The following is a 21879-nucleotide window of genomic DNA, read 5'->3' as shown; positions in this document are numbered from 1 at the left end:
CATTGATGTATTATATGATATATGTATTGCTTAAACACACTCCAAGTCAATTCAGTTCAATTAAGATTTATTGCAAAAACATGATTGACTGTCAGAGACTGAATTGTTCATGTTTACACAATGGCAATAGAATATGATTTAAGAATAATGAAAAATTGTGATTCACAATAAATATACAAAAATGTGGATTCATTTAAATTTACATATGTGCAGTTAAAAATAGAGATACAAAGAGATACATGTAGTTACTTTTAGTGTAATTTCGCCATCCAATGGTAACATTCATGGAGTCCCTGATTTTGATTGGCTGTTAAGTATTGTTACCATGGTAGTTACCATTGGATGGTAGAGTTACCATAATAGTAACTTTTACGCAACGGGGCCCTGTAGCCTGTTTCATAAAACTAATAACAAATTTGTAATAACAGTTAAAAGCTATAGAAATTGTGTATTTGTTATTATAACATCTTTTTATGAATCGGAGCCCTGGTCTGAAGAATTGCCTCGATTTGGGTGAATATTCAACTTATGGAAGATCGACCTGTGCAAGGTTCCCTGTATGATAATTTGCACTTTTGCTTTAGCCCGAGGGTCAGCTGTGGCCATGATGCACTACCGTACCCCTGCAAAATAAAATAAATTTATTTGACTGATTCTTTAAGAGAGATATCTCTGGATAATATCAACATTAAAAACTTACAATCCCATTAATTATGATGTGAAATGTTTTTTTTTATGTACCAGAACTTTCCATAAATTTTCAGAAGGGGCCTTGCTCAGACAATATAAACTGGAGACGGATATGATACTGAATCATGTTTTATAAGCTTTGTGTCAAGTATCTGAATACATAATATGAAATCAGAACTTATATAATAGGCATGTGTATGTACTTTTCATTCGTGTTCACATATTCTGGGATTCAAAATTCACCTTTGAGAAAGATGTATTATACATTTTTATGTAACTGAAAATATGTATCTTGTTATCATCATCATCAATCATCATATTATCCCTATCATCATCATTATAACCTTCTTTATTATCCTCCTTATTATCTTCCTCATCATCCTCTTCCACACCACCATTGGCATTATCATCATCAATAGTGTAGTTGCCTTTATCATCACCTTCAAGTATGTCATCTTTGACATGCCTTCTTCACAATCAAGCAAGGCAGACACAGACAATTATCTTTTCAAAGCATTTAATAGGGAAATGTAATTGGGTACAACTAATTTGAAGAAAATAGACACAATTCCCCCCATTGCATGTTACAAAATATCAGTAATTTTGTTGTTGAGAAACTGCATGTAACAACATAATTGTACAGTACTAGTATTTTACTAGCTCACCATCATAGAAAGTTTGCATGTTACAAAATATAAGTAATTGTGTTGTTGAAAAACTGCACAAGGACATATGTAACAACATAATTGTACAGTATTGTACTAAGCTCACCATCATAGAAAGGTTGTAAGCCAACCAGCAATATTTTTTATTAAAAAATAACCTCCCACTGACTTACATAACAAATACAATTTGTTGATAAGAAATAATTCTGAGACAATCATTTCTTTCAAGGGTGAATTATCAAGAGAATAATACGTAGATACAATGATTTACAATGTAAATATGATATTTCTCTCAACATCTCTCAGCTCAGAATGCCAAAATTAAAATATCCTGAATGAAAAATTATTCCCCTCCAAGTATCTCATCGATTGGGTGTTAAATATTAGTATCTCACAATTCATTTCTTGTTCGGACATCTTAGAAAAGGCTTGATTTTTCAGTGAAGACATATTGGCCCGAAGTCACAAAGATGGTTTTAAAAACCTTGGTTGAACCCATGGTTTATGCAGATTTCCTGTATATATTACCCTTATTTAGCGCATATCTAAAAAATGACCAATACTGATGTGCGCTTGTGTCACAGTGCACCAAATTGACGTTTGTTGCCTTGGTTATCCACGCCATTTTATTCACAAGTCTACTGTTTTGAGTTATTGAGTCAACTCTTCAAAACACTGGACTCATGGATAAAATAGCATGCTTATTACCATGGCAAAATGCATAAATTTGGTGACAAAAGCGCGCATCAGCATTAGACAATTCTTTTTTATAAGCAGTAAGCATAGTTTATACAGGAAATTTGCATAAACCATGGGTTCAAACGATGGTTTTCGAAACCACCTTTGTGAATTCAGGCCATTAAAGTAACAACCTTCTTTTGCCATGAAGGTTCCTCTACAAGCACGGATAATATTTTCAGATGAAATGTGGTTGCCAACAGTTTCATATTTCTAAAATACTGGGGAGCGATTCATCACATCTGACAACTTTCCACAATATTGATTGGCTGGCAAGCACTGTTACTATGGTAACTGTCGGATAAAACATCCTCCAACAAGTCCTCTCATGAAACACTCAACAGTTTTCTCAGAGCTGCCCACAAACTGTTAAGTTGTGAGATTTTAAGGTTTTACCCCTCCCCCAACAAAAACTTGGGCATGCCAAATGAGATGAGAACTGACAATTTCGCCAGTGTGGTGAGAATATACAAATATTTATAATGTATATCTTCTCGGAATGTAATCTACAACAAAGAGGAAATCATGATGACGATGGGGTTGTCACTATGATGCTGATGGCTGACGGGACATCTTCAACTTTCCTTCGTTTGGCAAAATGTTCTATGCGATTCTCCAGACTCTCTGATAAAACAAATAACAAAAAGGCGGGAGAAGGGGGGTGGGGGTTATCATTGGGGTTAATGTTAAAATTCCACAAGGTTACGGTGTCTTGTATTTCATATTGTTTATTTGGATAAAAAATGCCCCAAATAAAAAGGAAATCAAATTTATGCAGACACTTTCAAGATATCTGTGACTGAAATATTCATATTATATTGGACAGCTCTGAATGGAATACCAGAAATATTCCAAGAGTTTGGGCAAATATTCCATGAATCAAAGATGAGTGGAATATTTCTGGTATTCCATGAAATAGAGCCATCCAATATAATTATTATCATCTATCCCACCCCTAGCAATCAAAAAGAGAGAGAAATTTGATTGAACAAGTCATATCCACTTATCACATAATGGCATCATCACTTCATAATCAAATTTGGTCGTTGACATGTGACTCGCATGTAGTTCATTATGACGTAATTGAGTGTCGTTGTGCTCTTATGCTGCGCATCGCATTGCATTCTTGTTGTACACGTTGTATATTTCATGTGCATGCGCACTATATTGTTGAATATGCTCTCCTCTTCAATAGCAAATTTTGTACAGGAGCCTACAGGATAATCTTTGGATTTTGGTTATTCTAGGGATACGCTCTGCTACTGCACAGGAAATTGATGCAGACCAAAATACGCGTTTTTAATGTATGGCTAAAACGCTCTATATAGATGATGTCTTTTATTTTTATGCTAAGGATCTAATGGCAACACATGTACGCCCATTGTGTATGTGTTACATCATGGACTTCCTCATTTGCATACTGTAACGCCCAAAGATTCTGGACGGAAAGAGTATTAAAAAAAAGAAGGGCGTAAGAAACAAGCTTGGAATACAGAGAAGATCGGGATCACAGATAGAAGTTGGATATCCAGATTATTATTGGTAAACTGACATGTGTCCTTAATTTTTCTTATTCACCATTGAAATGTCTGAAAAATATTGTCAAAGCTTTGAACTTAAAACCAATTGAGGATTGTTATTTAGCGTGAATTAATTGTGAATGCATGTACCATATGAGCACGCGGCGAAGTTTGGGCATGTACGAGATTCGAAAGTATGGGAGAGTTACTATATCATTGTGTTGTGCATATGACTATTTTTTGAAAAATATGCAAAATGTTAAAATGTTGATTTAAAAAAAATTAAAATCTCCTTTCTGTTTGGGTGGACTTGCCCTATAAGATGCTTGAGGTTGTTATTTTTTAGCAAGATGTAATAACAATGATAATAACTGGATTTATACAGCGCTTTTTGTCTGACGAAACAGCTATTATAATCCCGGCTTTAGCTGTGGTGCCATATAGGCGCTGAAGCATTCAAAGAATATCTTCCTACCGTACCCATTCACCTCACCTAGGTTGTGTAGCACAATGTGGGCAAATTTCTAGCTGAAGGAAAACACGCCATGGCTAGGAATTGAACCCACGTCCCTCAGACAGAAAGACGAGTCATAACCACTATTCCACAACGCCCCTACATAATTACAGGCCAAGTTAGAATGTGGTAAAAGAAAAATGTACTTTCTGGCCAGTATTCTGAAGTCGGGTTTAACTTAGACCACGGTCTATAACTCTGTGCTAAAATTATGGGGAGCCAATAAAAATTCTGTTTATATTGTATATATTTTGTTTACAATTTTGTTTTCTTTTGCTTTTATAATTAAGAAATATCCTTCAGTTATCATTCCCAGACAATTATGAACATTTTGAGTGTCAAATGAGTTAATAAATTGGATGTGTACTATTAAGCATTTGTGCCCCAATTGGCTCTCCATACTTAAACCAGGGTTTAATTTAAACCCGAGTTCAGAATACAGGCCTCTGTGTTTTATTCACCTGCTCTCTGTCTATCCAATAATGGTATGTGTTGTTTAGATGGTAAGCCTGCAACAAGACTGGATGCCTGCCTCTTAATAGGTTGTCTGATATCATACAGACGAATAGCCACATCTATAAGAAATAAGGTAACAATCTTTGATAACAAACTAGACTGGTAGCCAGCCTTTTAATAGGTGGTCTGATATCACACCGAATAATAGCCACATCATAGAAATGAGATCATAATCTATGAAAGTTAACTAGAATGGTATCCTGCCTCATTTCAGATGATCTGATATCATACAGACGAATGGCCACATCTATAAGAAGTGAGATAACAATCTCTGTGAATCAAGCACTGTCTTAACAAGTTTCCAATCACTATATCAAAATGATGTTTATTATGCACCCCTGTCCTTTACAATAACATTTTCACAAAGATTTTTAATTTGCATTAAAAGTAATACAGTGTATATTGCTAGAATTGTTTGACGATCAAATCTTCTGACTTAGCTTTTTGACATGCAGTTACTGGATTTGTTAGATAAATGTTTTAAGGGCCTTTATTAAGGAAAAAAAAACACATCAAACAAACACTATTACAAAGATCGCTAAATCTGATCAAAAGAAGAAAATCAAACATTTTTGTGAAGAATCAGTCCATGAAAGTGATACAATGGTCACTACACATGCAAAGATTGGACCAATAGAAGAAAAGTTCACTATATTTAGCATCAATGAATCTCTACCAAATCTTTTATCAAAGGAGAAGCTTATCGATTTTCAATCCATTAATCATCATGATCAACATGACGATCCATGGATACTTATGTGTTCTACATGCTTTCTGCTTTCGATTGATTATAATTTGCAATATTTTGAGATTGCTTTGAACTTCTCCCTGACCCTAAAAGGAGTGGGCTATTTGAAAGATTGAGGACGGGGTTGGGGGGACATCTGGATAAAAAAATAAACAGACCTGAGCAATTAGATTCCTTAGCTTGAATAGTACACGGAGCAGAGGTTAAACCCTCGAGCATTGACCGCATCATGGAGGCTCTGTCAAAGAAAAAAAAAATTTGAATAATCAAAACCTCACATCAGTCAAAAAATAACATTTATACCCTTTCCAAAGTAAGCTCTATTATATACCGCTCAAGTTAACCAGCTATAACGCTATGAGCTTGCATCCCTCACTTCAATGCCAGGGAAAACAAGTGCACTCTTTTTAAGACTGCCTTCTCTTCATCGGCGAATGTGAGGCGTGCAAAGGAGCCCTGCCAAATGTGGAGAAGACTGCGGTCCCAAAGGGTGTATGTTTTTCTTAATTTTCCAATTGCAGGAAGTTGCGGGTTGATCAGACCACTGACATCATTGAGCGGGGTAAGCCGCTTCCCCGCTTAAGGACCAGACCTGTCAACCTTCTACAACAAAAAAAAGTAAAAAGAGTATTTTTAAAAATTTGTCTCAACGTAACAATCGTCAGCCTGTTGTAGTGAGATCGGTGAAAAAAACATGTGAAATGACTCTACTTGAAAACTTGATAATTCACCATTTTAAACATGTGCTCGTAGGCAAGAATTTACTTGTTCTTTTCATGCAACAAGTTACTGGACAGACAGTCATTTTTACAGGTCTGGGACCGTCGGACTGGCACTAGTGTCGCGCGCTGTGTATAATTCATACTCCTGGATTGGAAATTTCTAAAAATGCAATAAATCACACACAAAAAAGTATTGGCGTATTCATAGCAAAAAAGAGGAACAAATACTCTAAAAAGGAAATATTTGGCATGTCTGAAGGACGTTCAAAACTTATGTTTGTGCGAATCCGATCTGCGTATATTTTACGCTATGCGCATTGACGTCACCATGGATAAAAAATGGATAAACAGGTGCGGGGGTACAGATCTATAACATACAGATGTGAAAAATCAAAACTTATAATAGTCATATAATAATTTATATAAAGAGAAAAAAAGTATTTTAGGATCACATACCTAATCATGTGACTAGTCCACATTTCTTGGAATAGTGTTATGTTCCTATCATGGATTGCTGGAAGGAAACAGATAAAATAAGTGAATCACAAATATAACAAGTGGAATGCCTCTGGCGGTCTCACCTGCATCGCGCGATTCAATATAGCAGCAGTGCTGACTTTGACACTACTATTGAATAATTATTCACAAAAAATACCATTCATATAATGATACAATACTACGTTCATTGACAATAAATGACATTTGACCTTGATCATGCGACCTGAGACTTGTCAGTGATACTCGATTACCCCTATATCCACATTTTATAAACTTTATCTATAAACTTTGAAAGTTATGACAGCAATCTAATAATTACCTCCAAAATGGCCAAAGTTCAGTGACCTTAAATGACCTTTGACTTTGGTCATATGACCTGAAACTCGAATGAGATGTTCAGTGATACTTGAATACTCTTATGTCCAAGTTTCATGAATCAGATCCATACACTTTCAAAGTTATGAAGGTAATTCAACAGATACCCCCAACTTGGCCAAAGTTCATTGACCTTTGACCTTGGTCATGTGACCTGAAACTCGCACAGGATGTTCAGTGAGACTTGATTACTTATATGTCCAAGTTTCATGAATCAGATCCATACACTTTCAAAGTTATGATGGTAATTCAACAAATACCCCCAACTTGGCCAAAGTTCGTTGACCTTAAATGACCTTTGACCTTGATCATGTGACCTGAAACTCGCACAGGATGTTCAGTGAGACTTGATTACTCTTATGTCCAAGTTTCAAGAATCAGATCAATAAATTTTCAAAGTTATGATGCTAATTCAACAGATACCCCCAACTTGGACAAAGTTCATTGACCCTAAATGACCTTTGACCTTGGTCATGTGACTTGAAACGCAGGCAGGATGTTCAGTATTACTTGAATAACCTTATGTCCAAGTTTCATGAACTAGGTCCATATATTTTGTAATTTATGATGACATTTCAAAAACTTAACCTTAGGTTAAGATTTTGATGTTGATTCCCCCAACATGGTCTATAGAGTTCATTGACCCTAAATGACCTTTGACCTTGGTCATGTGACCTGAAACTCGGGCAGGAAGTTCAGTAATACTTGATTAACCTTAGGCCAAGTTTCATGAACTAGGTCCATATACTTTTTCTAAGTTATGCTGTCATTTCAAAAACTTCACCTTCGGTTAAGATTTGGTGTTGACGCCGCCGTCGGAAAAGCGGCGCCTATAGTCTCACTCTGCTTCGCAGGTGAGACAAAAACAAACATATAAAGACAACGAATGTCCTATCCCACACCATGCAAATATATTTGGTTTCACTTATACTTTTCCACGCTTAGCACAGATGATTCTAAGAGCATCACATTATTACCCCTGGTTATAACTGCAACAAGGAGATACAGCATTTCAAGGAATGAATTACTGCTGGGTACCCATTTACCTCACCTTGGTTCAGAGTGGCAAAATTAGATTGATTCCCTGCCAAAGGATAGAAGTGCCAATGTGGGAATTGAATCCTGAACCGTGTGAATATTGAAACATTAAAACATGTACAGAACTGCCAACCTTCGGAAGAGTGTGTGTATTTGAGTTTTGTCAGACGTGTATCAATCAGATATGATTATTTACGTCTGGGACCGACCTTTAACGTCACCATCCGAAAGACGTGACCAGGGATCGAACCTCGAATCTCTGCATCAATTTGTAACTTCCCCACATAGCTTGGATTACAGGCGCACGCCACAACGCCCAGAGTACATTTGTCTTGTGTGATATACTCAAATTAGCATTTTTCCATCAAAGTTTGTATTTTTTCAATCGAACCTATTTATAAAATTTTTCTCATAATTTGTTGACTGCTCTCAAGTAGTACTTTTTGATACGCAAGTTACTCTAAAAATTATTATTGTTTTTAAATAAATGATAAAACTTAAATATGAAGGGAGATACAATTTATAGTATTTTATCTGTTTTCACATTACCAAGAAGACAAAAAAGAAATTTTGTTGAAGTCTTGCCTAATGTTCCTGTGCTACATGGTGAGTCTCCCTTCATATTGCTATTCCTGGTCCCATATATATATGTACATTTATCTATTTCTTTTTTAAATTATGTTTTTTTTAAAAAGAAAACTCTACCTGTTTTTCATGGAATGCATGTTATTATAGCAACCTGTCTATAAAGACTACCTTCTCAAACAGGCTGCTTGTTTTGTTTCCCGAGTGGTCTTTAAAGGAAACCAAAACCCAAGAAGAAAAGCAAATTTAATTGGAAAGAGTAAAATGAGAGGAATAATTTGAAAAATGTTTCATCAAAATCGGCTATGAAATAAGCAAGTTATGGACGTTTAAAAAGTCTTGTTGTACTTTCTATGGGGATCCTCAAATTGGCAAACGTGCTTCAAAATTGCCGATTATGTGGACAACTCTCCATTTGCTTTGTACACAAATTTTCATATTTTTCCATTTATTTTACATATTTCACATTATCTCCTCCTGACCATGACATATGTGGTGCGAATTATATCTTGTGCTCAGAAGGAGGCAAGATGCAATTTGATAGATACTGAGGAAAATCTGAAAATTTGTGTACAAAACAAACGGTGAGTTGTCCACAAAATCAGCCATTTTGAAGCACATTTGCCAATTTGAGGATCCCCATATAACGTACAACAAGACTTTTTAAATGTCAATAACTTGCTTATTTCATAACCGATTTTGAAGAAACTTTTTTTTAATTATTCCTCTCATTTTACTCTTTCCGATAAGATTGCTCTGTTCTTGGGTTTTGGTTTCCTTTAAAGACAGGTTTGATTATGTATACTACAAGAAGCTTGATACCTTCATCATATATCCATGAGATTCCCTCATAGGCACAATCATAAAGAACAAGAGGAAAGTCCATTGCCATAGGATACTGGGGTTTACACGGCTCATTCTCTACATCCAGTAGTTGATCAATTATCTGCATAAGTCAAAATGTAAGTCAATATATTTAAAAAAAAGGTCTACTGTCAATGATTGAAAGGATTATAGTGAACAGGTGTGCTAAGCCACTTACAGTGAACATCACCCATAGTGAATTAAGAGGCTTTTTTATAGGAGGAAATTATAATTTATTAACAAATTTTCGGCATTACTCCTATTTTGTTTAAGATCAGTATGATCGATCTGTAATGAAAATCATAAGATCAGTATGCTCGATCTGTAATGAAAATCATAAGATCAGTATGCTCGATCTGTAATGAAAATCATAAGATCAGTATGCTCGATCTGTTATGAAAATCATAAGATCATAAGTCAGAAAAAATTGGAACCAGTGGGATTCGAACCTGCCATTTACTGCTTTCCGGGCAGCGACTCAACCACCAGGCTATTCTGGTTCACGGCTAAGCCACGATGAACTGGAATTCAAATACCCTCGATCCTCTTCTTTCTGACTCATTAATATTCAAATGCCGTCCGCCGTGGACAATAGATAGTGAATTAAGAGGCTTTTTATAGGAGGAACATCACCCAGTTTGTATAACTCATATATACCAATTATTATTGCCTCATGTTTTATCTTCATGTTGTCCAATCTAAAGAGAATAGCAGTCCTAAATTTGACGTGATGATAAAAAACCCCTCAGAGCCTTAAAGTGAACAGGTGTGCTAAACCACTTACAGTGAACAGTAAAGATGTTTTATGAGTAGTATATTCTCACCTTACAGTTTTTCTTGATGTCTTACAATAATTTACACAAACAAATACAATAGCAGTCTGACTTGGTCAAAAAGGAATGTTAAATGAAATATAGTGAACAAGTTTAATAAAAAACTGAACAGGTGTTATTCTCACCTCTATTTTTTCCAATTTAGAAGAGAATAACTTTGATATATCTGTTGGTATGAACAGAATGCTTTCAAAGTATAGTAAACTGGTGGGTGTTTCATAAAGCTTTTCATAAGTTACAAGCAATTTTATATACGACTGGTGATCTGTTCTTGTGGTATTGATACACATAAAATTTCCATTGATGTTGATTTAGTTCCTAAGAAAGGATCACCAGCCATTTGCAAAGTCGCTCGTAACTTACAAACAGCATTATGAAACACCAGACAGGGCCTCATTGCATAAAAGTTACTATTATGGTAATTTTGCCCCCAAATGGTAACTACCATGGTAACGCTGATCAACAGTCAATCAAAATCAAGGATTCCAAGCAAGTTACCATTGGATAGCAAAGTTACAATAATGGTAACTTTTTATGCAACTGGGCCAAGGTGTTATATAAAACCACTTTAATAGTGAATAGCAAACAGGGTTCATTCTCACCTCAGGTTTCTCTTTATGCTCCCCAATCAAGAAGAGGATAGCTGTGATGCATCTAACTTGATGATACAGGAAGGCTTTACCACTGATAGTAAACTCGTACATCTGATAGCCACTGGAACTGATAATAAACAAACAATACTGGGGATAAAGTGGGTACCTTGACCAGTTAAAATTCTGCAACTCTCATTGACTTTGTACAGAAACCATCTGGTTTAATAGCCAATGGGTTGAACAATAGACCACTCCTAAACATTAAATGATAATTACACATTCCATTGCTTGTTATATACCCCTATTACTCAATTGATGTAAATTCTTCTCATTCATGCAGTCATGTTCAATATTAAGAAAAATATATGAAACAAATGAAATAACAACTCATGTCAGAACAATGGGTCGTTATTTCAAGTTTTTGAATGATTTCCTTCATAACCCTATTACTAATTCAAGTGTCAGACAGCTAATATCTGCTGACTCAAATTCATGAACATAATGGCCCAAATTCACAAAGGTGGTTTTGAAAACCCACGGTTGAGTCCATGGTTTATGCAGATTTCCTGTATAAATTACGCTGATTTACCGCATATATAAAAAATGTCCAATGCTGACGCGCTCATTTGTCAGTGCGCGAAATTGACGCCTGTTGCCATGGTGAAGTACGCTATTTTATTCATGAGTCCACTGTTTGAAGAGTGGACTCATTATTTCAAAACAGTGGACTCATGAATAAAACAGAGTGTATTACCACGGCAACAGGGGTCAATTTCGCACACTGTGAGAAAAGCGCGCATCAACATTGGACATTTTTTGATAGACGCGGTAAATAAGCGTAATTTATACAGAAAATCAACATAAACCATGGGTTCAACCAATGGTTTTAAAAACCACCTTTGTGAATTCGGACCAATGTCTCCAGCATTGTCACTATGTGGTCTAGTCTGCAGCCACAGACCCTGATTGAGACTTTGATCAACAGGTGGGGCTAAACACAAGACTAGTACAAATACAACTTGCTGTTAGATAAGGGGACCCTTCTGTGCAGTGTAAGCACTTTTTCAACTCCCTGGGGAGCTACCAAGCTCAGATGATTACATTGCATTGGTTGATAAAGAAAAAACACCTTACCTGTCATCTAACTTTCTGACCTCAGCAGATCGGATTGTTCTGATATGCATCACGACCCCGTTGCCGACATCCATCTGCAAATTCAACGTCAACATGAAAAATAGAATAATAATAATCCATAATGAATTGTTTGAAATAGAAATCCTCTGAAAATTAATTTTGCACAATTGATCGTGGGCCTGTCAGCCACTGAGCAGAACCCGATCGACATTGCTCTATCCCTTACATTGCTGAACGCCAACAAAGGTAGCAGCAACTCACATCTTATCAAGTCTTTTGGTCTGATGTGGCCGGACACACTACCTACTGATGCACTGACATCAGTGTGAGTAACAGATATGTTGTGGCCCAGTGGATTAGTCTCGGGACTTTGAAACAGAGGGTTGTGGGTTCAAATCCCAGCCATGGTGTGATTTCCTTTACCAAGAATTTGATCCACAATGTGTTGCACTCAACCCAGGTGAGGTAAATAGGTAAATTTTTATAAAATCTGGTGTGAGCACCAGAATTAGTAGCCAGGGTAATGTACAAGCGCCTTGAACAACTAACAAGGTGGATACATATGCTATACTAATACCCTATATTATTATTATTTTTAGATACAGTTCCTCATTTACAGAAAATGTGATTTTCTGTAGGCTTCCTTTTGGCAATGTAAGAGGAGCATACCTTGCAGAAGTTCCTGAAATCAAAGGTTCCAACAAGCTTTTGTGAGGCCTCATTCATCAGCTGTTTGTCCAGATAAGAGAAAAAGAAGGAAAAAAATACTACTACATGTATCATGATGGAACTTTGATAAAATGCCCTTTGATATATAAAATGCTATATGCGGTTGACATCCAACAGGAAAAGAGGTCCCAATGAAATTGTGATGCATGATGGGAAGGAAATCTGGGCTGCTGTTAATATATATCGGGTTACACCTTTTACATAAATAGCTCACAGAACCCTATTAGGCGTATATGTACTGTACATAATTATATAATTCCAATACAGATATATTTCTGTAAGGGGATCACAAAATACTCGCTTAAGCTTTGGTAAATTGGAATGTCAGATGATACACCTATGTCTTTCAAAATCTTGAACTTTTAGCAGAAAGATTAAGACAGGCTTTTGAATTAATAAAGTCAAGTAGTCACTGCAAACATAAATTTCATTCTAACGTTTCCATTGTCACGTATCGTGGATGCAATCTTTCTAAAATCATTTAGAAAGATTTTCCTTCATGTTACTTTGTAAAATAATGAAATCTATTACAGTGAGCACTCTGAAGACCACCAACACAGATAAGTGAGATAAGTATATATTTGTGATTTGATATCTAACATATATTGTTTCGAAAAAGGCCTATTGGGCAGAAGGAATGCCACGCACATTTTGCTTGTTTTCCAGAAACTGCACCCTATTATACTAGAATCGTTTGCCATAAAGTAGTTATTCATACATGAAATACTTGGGTGGTTGGGTGGTCACTTTGTTGGATTCTGTTTGAACTAATTATTGAGATTGTTACCAAAGCTTGCATTTATGTTTAAGAGTAAAAGACTTTTGCTGCGTACCCTTGTATCAAGATCTCCAGCAGGAAAGAAATACTTGTATGTCCTGTGTAGGGTGTCAAATCTGAGAATGAAAAACAAAAAACCCTTAAATATTCAATATTTGATAGCATAAAACACCTGCACACACTACAGATGGTGAGTGTGTGAAGTCATATAAAGCTTATTCATATGCATATTGTATTTTTTAGTGTATAAAGCAACACTTAACAAATTTCAGTTTAGTGCATATTATATTTTCCACTTTCTTAACATCAATATCATGTTGGATGGACTTGACCTTTAAGACTTGATCCATTTGTGTGCTGCCCAAGTAATCACCACCCTCTTTGTTGAAAACAAAATTAAATTAGATACAAAATAGTCATTCCTTTTTTACTTGCTCATCTATATGCAGCTTTAATTGTGCGCGTTGTGGTCTAGTGGTTCTGACTCTCGCCTTTCAAACAGAGGGTCGTGGTTTCGAGTCCTAGCCATGGCGTGTTTTTCTTCAGCAAGAAATTTATCCACACTGTGCTGCACTTGACCCAGGTGAGGTAAATGGGTACTGGCAGGAAGTAATTCCTCAAAAAGCTGTGCACACCAGAATCGGTAGACTAGCTTAGCCGGGGTAATATAGGAGCGCCTAGAGCACCTAGCAAGGTGGATATGTGCACTATACAAATCCTATATTATTATTATCACTATTATTATGAATTACAAAGCTGTGTATAATACTAGTAGATGCATCATTGTGACTACAATTAATTCAAATGAGACCAAGCTTGTGGTCTTCATAGGCAGGTGGACTTTCTATACAGTGGGACGCTATCAGGTTCTACTGTATCTATGAGCAGGTGGTCATTATAGACAGGTTCATGCAATATATGCTTCAATGAGGAATAAAAGCAAAAGAGAACCAAACTAATGGGCCCGTACTCTGAAGTCTAGTTCATGTGAGACCATGGTTTAACTCTGTCCTAAAATTATGTAAAGCTGAAAATGTTAATATCTTGTTAGCATTGTATGTTTCTTAAATTTACGGTTCCCCCATCCTGTTATGTTAAACAAACAATCCTGCTAGACAGTTATGAATGATATGAGTGTCAATGAGCTGATAAATTGAGCAAATACTTTTAAAGATTTGTGCCACAATTGGCTATCCATAGTTAAACCAAAATTTTAGTCCAGATTTTGAATAAAACCCAAGTTCAAAATACGGGCCATGGTCTTTCTAGACAGGTTATCCTTCAACACAGGTGGCCACAAGCAAGTTTGTCTCTATCCAGCCTTGCAATCTCAACACATTACCTTGCACTGAAGCCTGGTTCGACTGGTGTCCATGCAATGACTCGTATTTCATTTGGTAGAACACGGTTCAACATCAAAAGGTAATTGAGCTCTTCGGTTGTGTTTCCTGCTCAGATGAATGAGAAAAATACCATCTTCAATCTCAATTCCTTTTAACCATAAAATACAATAAAATAAAACATAAAATAATATAATAAATGAAGCATCAAACAAATGGTTAGGCTACCCTTTAAAGCTCTGGCTTGTGGTAGTTGCCAAAACATGTTATTAGCCTTAAAATATATAACATAAGAAACAATATTAAATCAAACTTCAGAAAATAATGACAATAAAATAATATTCCACATTTATATAGCGCTTAACACATCAGAATGACGTCTCTAAGGACTTTACAGATATATTATTATCTCGGTCATCGGATCCTTGTATGCACCTTCTCTATGCCCTGGGGAGCATTCCAACAAGAGTTCCAAGACTCAATTGCTAGGCATACTACATAGGCTTTTGCATTATATCGGGTACCCATTTAACACCTGGGTAGAGAGTGGCAAATTGTGGATTGACGCCTTGCCAAAGGATGCTAGGCTATGGTGGGATTTGAACACACGACCCTCTTTCTTAAACAAAAACAATTCATGAAGAAGTGAACTGGCACCTAATCAACAAAATTCAAGCTGACTAAAGGTGGCAAAAATAAGGAAAGTTATTGGGCAAAATGGCATTGCTGTTGATGGACAAACATACTATGAACATAATGGTGCGCATGAGCTGGATCTCCTGTACTTTTGATTGAATTATGAAAAAAAAAAATATATATACATAAACATGAGAAGTATATCTTCTTTGATCATAGGTAAAATGTTATGACTCAGACCTACCTTACATTAAGGTTTAATATTGTACTCCAGCTATTAATGAAGCCAAGTCGTTAAATATTTAGAGGTTTAACCGGTCACTTCACATTATGAATACAAACCTGTTCTTTCGTGGGCAGTACCATCTGGTCTCTGGATGACCCCTAACCCTTGGAGTAAGTTGGTGCGAAGGTCAATGGCAATGACCTGGCCAAAGGCACTGACACCTTTATCTGTTCGACCACAGCGAGAGTAGTTAGATGTCTGACGACTCTCAACCAGCTTCGTCTTGGTCAGGGCTTCAAACAGGTGATTCTACAGGGAGAATAATGATAAATATCAGTAACTTACTTGAACGAAAACAGCTTGATTTTCAATTATGATGATAATATGCAATATTCATATAGTGTTTAATAGTACACTGTTTCTAAGTGCTGTAGAGTACTACCCCAGCTATAGCATGGCTATCCTGATCATTTCCTTAAACAGATGTAGTGACCGGGAAAACAGGCCACAATCTTCTTCCCATAACAGATGATGATGATGATGATGAAGGAATTTCTCCCTACTAGGTTCCCATTTACTACACCTGGGTCGAGAGCGACAAATGCAGATTATAAATGCCTTGCCAAAGGATGTGCGCACTGTGGTGAAATTTGAAACCCTGGACATTGTGGTTAAAAGTAAAGAGACTTATCCACTGAGCACCAGCATCTCTTGGTTTGCACATCATAAAGGCTAGTTCAATTTAATTTTAGATTATCTAACGCAATCACCCTCCTGGGGTACATGTAAGTGAGTACAATCCATTCAGACAAGAAGAAGGAATCAGGGACTCTGCATGCTGTAACAGATGAATAACGGACTTGTCAATATTAAAAAAAATGAGCACGTCCAACGGAATACATGATCTACAACCGGGGAAAACAACAACAAATTCCACCAACTTCGCCACAGGACAGGTTTTTGTTTCCAGGATTCCTTCTTTGTAATCACTGTAAGGGACTGGAAAAACTTCCCCTCCTCAATTGTAAATAATCCCTGGATACATTTAAATCAAAACTAATACAGCTCCAATAAGTCATTCCACGTGCAGTGCGCAAATTTTTCCATCAAGTTAGCATGGGTGTGTAATCATGCAACATTTTGCTGACTATTCAGATTTAGATTCAACGAAACAACTCTGGCACAAAATAAGCAAGAACAACAGTGTAATACACATGAATTACATACGAAATGGAGATGAACATACATGTGGTATATTACACAACAGACACTGTGCCTGCAAAAAAAGGTTGGTTACATAGTAATGTCATGACACTTTTGTTCAAATTTATCATGGATTACAAATGTATTTTTTTCTGAAAAGATTTGTGTTGCTTTTTGGAGAGGGGGGGGGGGGAGGGGGGGACCCAGTTGCCTGTATTCTGAACTCCAGTTAAACTTAAACCAGCGGGTTAATTCAAGTTCAGTGTTGACCTATTGGCGTTGGTGTTAGGTCAATTTTTACACGAGTATAACACCAAACATAAAATGAAGATGGTCCTGAAAAGTCACTCACTAGTTTTTGAGATGTCAATAATGTGACCTGGATCAGTTTTACGAACTCAGAATAGAATTTGGAGTTAGGGGAAGCATTCCAAATTCCAACACCAACACTGGACTTGAAATCACCCAGTGTCTACTTTGTTTAAATATGGGTAGCAAATGCTACATCATCTCTATAAATAAATGATTAATTCATAATATTTGGTAAATCAAATCAATAATAATTTTTCAGAACCTAGGGAGGATCCCAGTAAAACAAAAGAAGCATTACTGTAAAAAAAAATTCTTGGCAGTTTTAGCTTCCCATAATTTCATCCCAGATTTAGACCATGCTTTAAGTTCAACCGTGGTTCAGCAAATGGGCCAGTATGTCCACTATGAATAAGGACCTTGTACATTCTACTGAAACGCAAACAACTGAAATGGTGTTATCATTATTAATCATTATTACAACCTACCTCTACTGTATTTTCGGAATCCTCCTGCACGACAAACCCATGATAATCCCATCCGAGATAGGTAATCTTCAAAGCTACATGCCTTGTATTGTATCTAAGGAGGGATGCAAGAGGAAAGAGATAAATAATATCCAAGCCAAGGTAAATAATTAATTTGTTTTTGATGAATTATTGGAGGAAAAAAAATGAATAATACCTTATGTCCACCAGATCAGATTGAATTCTCACCAGTGGCGCATTTAGCTGGATTACATAAATACTTTGGACAGGTCCGCAATTGTTCAAAAACATTATGAACCAGAAAATAGTATTTTTCTTAACCGGCTAGTTCCACATCTCAAAATTTGATAGGTTCCAAAATATAGGCCTAATTGTTTTCTTAAATTTTCTTTCTTTCTCATTCTACCATTTAAGAGTGTGGCAGAGTGCTAAGAGACTTGACTTAATTGGTAAATAAAAAATGAAAGCCAAGTATTATAATGAATTATGATTATGTAACAATAGACATTTTATCTTGACACCAAGGGAGAGGGGCTTCCCACAAATTCCTGGTAATCCAATAATATAAAATTATAAGCTACATGACAAATGAGAGAGTTGTCCTTGCAACTTGTAACAGCCTATTCCACAGTTGCCAATTTTAAATTTGTCAAGAATTCATAATTTCTCATTCTTCTCTGATTCTTTCAGACTTTCTCCTTTCTGTTTCTCTAACTGTTTCCCTTCCAAACATTTTATTACCAATGTTGGATTTCCTTTTAACATCGTACTTACTTTGTAAAATCAAATGGTCTTGGAGGTTTTGAGCTTCTTCCTCTCTTCTTGACTTTCTTTCTCTCATTATCAATCACTACTTCTGGACTTGATGGTGAACCCTGAGACTGTTCGATGATACCACTGACTTTTCTCCATTCTTCAGCACTCAACTTGTTCTTCAACGTTTCAACAAGCTCCTGAAAAAAGAAAGAATTGTTTTTCGGTTATTGTTTTTTTTTCAATTCAGAAGGAAAGTGTAATGAAGTTATTCATTCAGTTAACTAACGAGCAAACAGAAAAGTTTTTAAAATGTTATAAAAGGCCTTGGTTAAAAATACACTGTACAGTGTATGTTTTTCAAAAGGTCTAGGCCTATATGTTTAGACAAGGTTTACTACCCCCAAAAAAGTTGTGCAAAGGACCCTCAGCTGCTTGTCATCTCCTACTCCTATTTTCTTATGCCCATGTGGTCTAGTTGTGGTTTCTTTTTCCCCCCCTTCTTGAAAGTTGGTCTCTCTCCCATCTCCGAGTCTCATCCCTGAAAGATTTATCCATTTTTTTATTTAACCTCTTTTTATTTCTAGGTTGTTCCACGATTTTGATTAATCTTGTAAATCTTTTGTAAACATTGTGATTTTTTAAGATTAATTTCAATAAAAACCTAAATATAGAAAAAAAATCGCATAGAAAAGTTAGATTTGGATAATCATTGACATTAAGATCTAGTTTAAATAATAGTCATCGTATGTTTACAAGGTTGAAGGTGTCATAAACCATCGGGAAAGGGATTTCCATGAGATGCCCAACTATTGAATAATGAAGGAATAATTAACCACATGTATGAAAGCAGTCAAGACTCGCGGGGGCAACTATGGTCTCTAGTTTCAAATTAAATCAATACAAATTAAATTACAGTTTGCACTTTTTTTGGTCAATTTCTTACTCTTTAGGCCTATCTTGCACATTCAACCCATCAACCTGCAATTCCAAATTCTTTTCCATGAACAAAAAAAATGGAATGCAGATTGTCAACACAAAAAGTGAATTGCAATTAACTATTAAAGGACAAGTCCATCCCAACAAAAAGATGATTTAAATAAAAAGAGAAAAGTCCAACAAGCAGAACAATGAAAATTTCATCAAAATCGGATGTAAAATAAGAAAGTTATGACATTTTAAAGTTTTGCTTAATTTCACAAAACAGTTATATGCACATCCTGGTTGGTATGCAAATGAGGGGACTAATGATGTCATCAACTCACTAATTCTTTTGTATTTTATAATTTGAGATATGAAATATTCTAATTTTCCCCTCATTGTCAAGTGAAACAGTGATTAATTCCTCACTGAACATGTGGAATAAGCATTGTTTAATACTGTATGGTTTAGTCAAGTTGGTCCTTATTGTCAAATCTGTAAAAAATGAAATATTGTATAGATCTAGCCCTAAATCATGTACATGGGATACAACTTCATTTCCGACATTTCTACGATATTGATATCATTTCTAAACAAGAATTCATTAAAAAACAAGAAAAATGTTATGAAAAGCGCAGTTTGTGTGCTGTCGCCAAGCGAAAGACAATGAAATCAAGATGGCGAAGTAAACACGGTGGCAAGTTTTCTTCGGCTTTTCATAACATTTTTCTCATTTTTTAAATGAAATTCTTGTTTAAAAATGAAATCAATATCGTAGAAATGTCGGAAATGAAGTTGTATCCCATGTACATGATTTAGGGCTAGATCTTTTAGAAGGAAAGTAGAAATCTCTGGGGCGAAAGTTTGAGGTTTTTTGGCGGTACGTGTAGATGAATGCAATAGAAACCCTGGCCTGGCTCTGTGGAGAGTAAGCATACGTTAGTAAATGATTTTTACTCTCTAAGAGCCTCCTGGCTAACTGTGAACGCTGTAAAACCCAATTTCCCACAGACTATAGATAGTTTAAATAATGATTTTTTTTAAATGTGTGTGCAGTTGTATTATAACACACAATTAAAAAAATCATTAAAATATCCCTTTTGTAACCAAAAATACTCATTGCCATACAGCTGCAATTTAATCCATTTGACATTGACTGCCTTGGCGGCTTGGCTGTAACTTCTATTAAAGTCTAACTTGTCTTTTTCATTTGAGTTGGGCCTTGGCTTGGGGATCATTTTTGTAGGCCTACCAGTACCAGAGCGCTCAAAAACTTGAATTTTGGGCAAGATGATAGAAATAAGAATCTACTTTACTGCAAAGTTTTGTCTTATTTGTATTGATTTAATTCAATAAAATAAAGTTATAGACTCTATAGCTAAATACCGTACCGCGGCGCGCGTAGCCTGGAGGCGTCTGGGGAGTAAAAGTCATCTACTCTACCTAGGCTTACTCCCCATGACGCCTGACACGGCAAGGCATAGGGCCACACGAAGGAGAGTTTTTGGAGAAAACAATGTTGCTCCAAAATACTTGAAAGTCTTGATTTGTTTAACTTGCTAGCCACACACTTATGTACATGGACAACAAGTTCAAATCCCCCCATTATGTACATTTAATACTTAAAAACGATAAATATTAGAAATATTACAAAAAATTATGTAAGAAGATGAGCAGATACTCACCGATGATCTTGTCGCCATTTTCCTTCTTTGTTCGTAGCCTAGTTACAAGACGCGTATAAGATCGGCGACGATATCATGAGCAGTGCCAATTAAAAAAAAAAAAAAATCAATCAGCTGATGAATATCGTGAATTGTAAAATACTTGCATTAGCTAATAAATATCTATTGGCTAATGCAAGTATTTTACAATTCACGATATTCATCAGCCGATTGATTAAAAAAATATATATATTAGGGATCCCAAAACGAAAATCTAATTTTTTAAATCTATGTTTAAAAGCATTGAAAAGTACCTCACCTGAATCAGCATATTAAAAAACCCCAAGTGAATGACTTTTAGTGTTCCAAAGAGATCTAATTATCTGTTAATCTGAGGCTAAAGTGGGTCCGAATTGTGACAGATTTGTGTACAAATTTCATTTTGAAATTTCGTCGACACGTATTCTCAGAGCTCGGCACTGAACGAGGGATTGTGGGCGTGTCCTTTCTCGCCTCGGCGTATTGTTACCCAAATACACAACTCGAACGAAAGTGCGTTCACCGTCCCAGTTAGTCTCGGATCCGAGCTTATCCAAATAAACAATGATTAAATAACAACCAAAAATAGAAAGAAGAGAAAAGAGAAAATAAATGGCTCAAATGCAGTCGTTTGGTGACGGATACTGTATGCTCTGACCTCTTGCTGATATAAGGATTAGATATGACATAAGTTTTATGCCATGATAACTAAAGCATGGGGGGGGGGCAGGGGCACTCTGACTTTCAAAATAATTAATTC

General features: G+C 36.0%; 1 protein-coding gene across 1 annotated transcript; it reads right to left on the bottom strand.

Moving 5' to 3' along the window:
- Positions 1–1190: 1190 nt before the first annotated feature.
- On the bottom strand, positions 1191–21184 carry LOC129276687 (tRNA pseudouridine(38/39) synthase-like). Its single transcript, XM_064109086.1, has 14 exons — positions 21102–21184; positions 18517–18695; positions 17743–17836; positions 15859–16051; positions 14883–14988; positions 13596–13656; positions 12703–12762; positions 12034–12107; positions 10909–11026; positions 9432–9555; positions 6570–6627; positions 5550–5629; positions 4589–4702; positions 1191–2717 (listed from the first exon to the last, which is right to left on the bottom strand). Exons 1-14 carry the CDS (start codon positions 21117–21119, stop codon positions 2617–2619), a joined length of 1380 nt encoding a protein of 459 aa, XP_063965156.1. The 5' UTR covers positions 21120–21184; the 3' UTR covers positions 1191–2616.
- Positions 21185–21879: the final 695 nt, after the last annotated feature.

This window comes from Lytechinus pictus, chromosome 14, assembly GCF_037042905.1.
Source record: "Lytechinus pictus isolate F3 Inbred chromosome 14, Lp3.0, whole genome shotgun sequence".
NCBI classification, from domain to species: Eukaryota; Metazoa; Echinodermata; class Echinoidea; order Temnopleuroida; family Toxopneustidae; genus Lytechinus; species Lytechinus pictus.
The sequence above is the reverse complement of the archived record's forward strand: the minus strand, read 5'-3'. Positions and strand labels throughout refer to the sequence as shown.

What these genes read in the sequence shown, in the direction of transcription:
- LOC129276687 (XM_064109086.1), bottom strand. An exon ending in AGACCATTTGATTTTACAAA is followed by an intron (nt 17,837 to 18,516) that starts GTAAGTACGATG and finishes ATCCCTCCTTAG; the next exon opens with ATACAATACAAGGCATGTAG. An exon ending in ATTTCAGGAACTTCTGCAAG is followed by an intron (nt 12,108 to 12,702) that starts GTATGCTCCTCT and finishes TTGAATTTGCAG; the next exon opens with ATGGATGTCGGCAACGGGGT.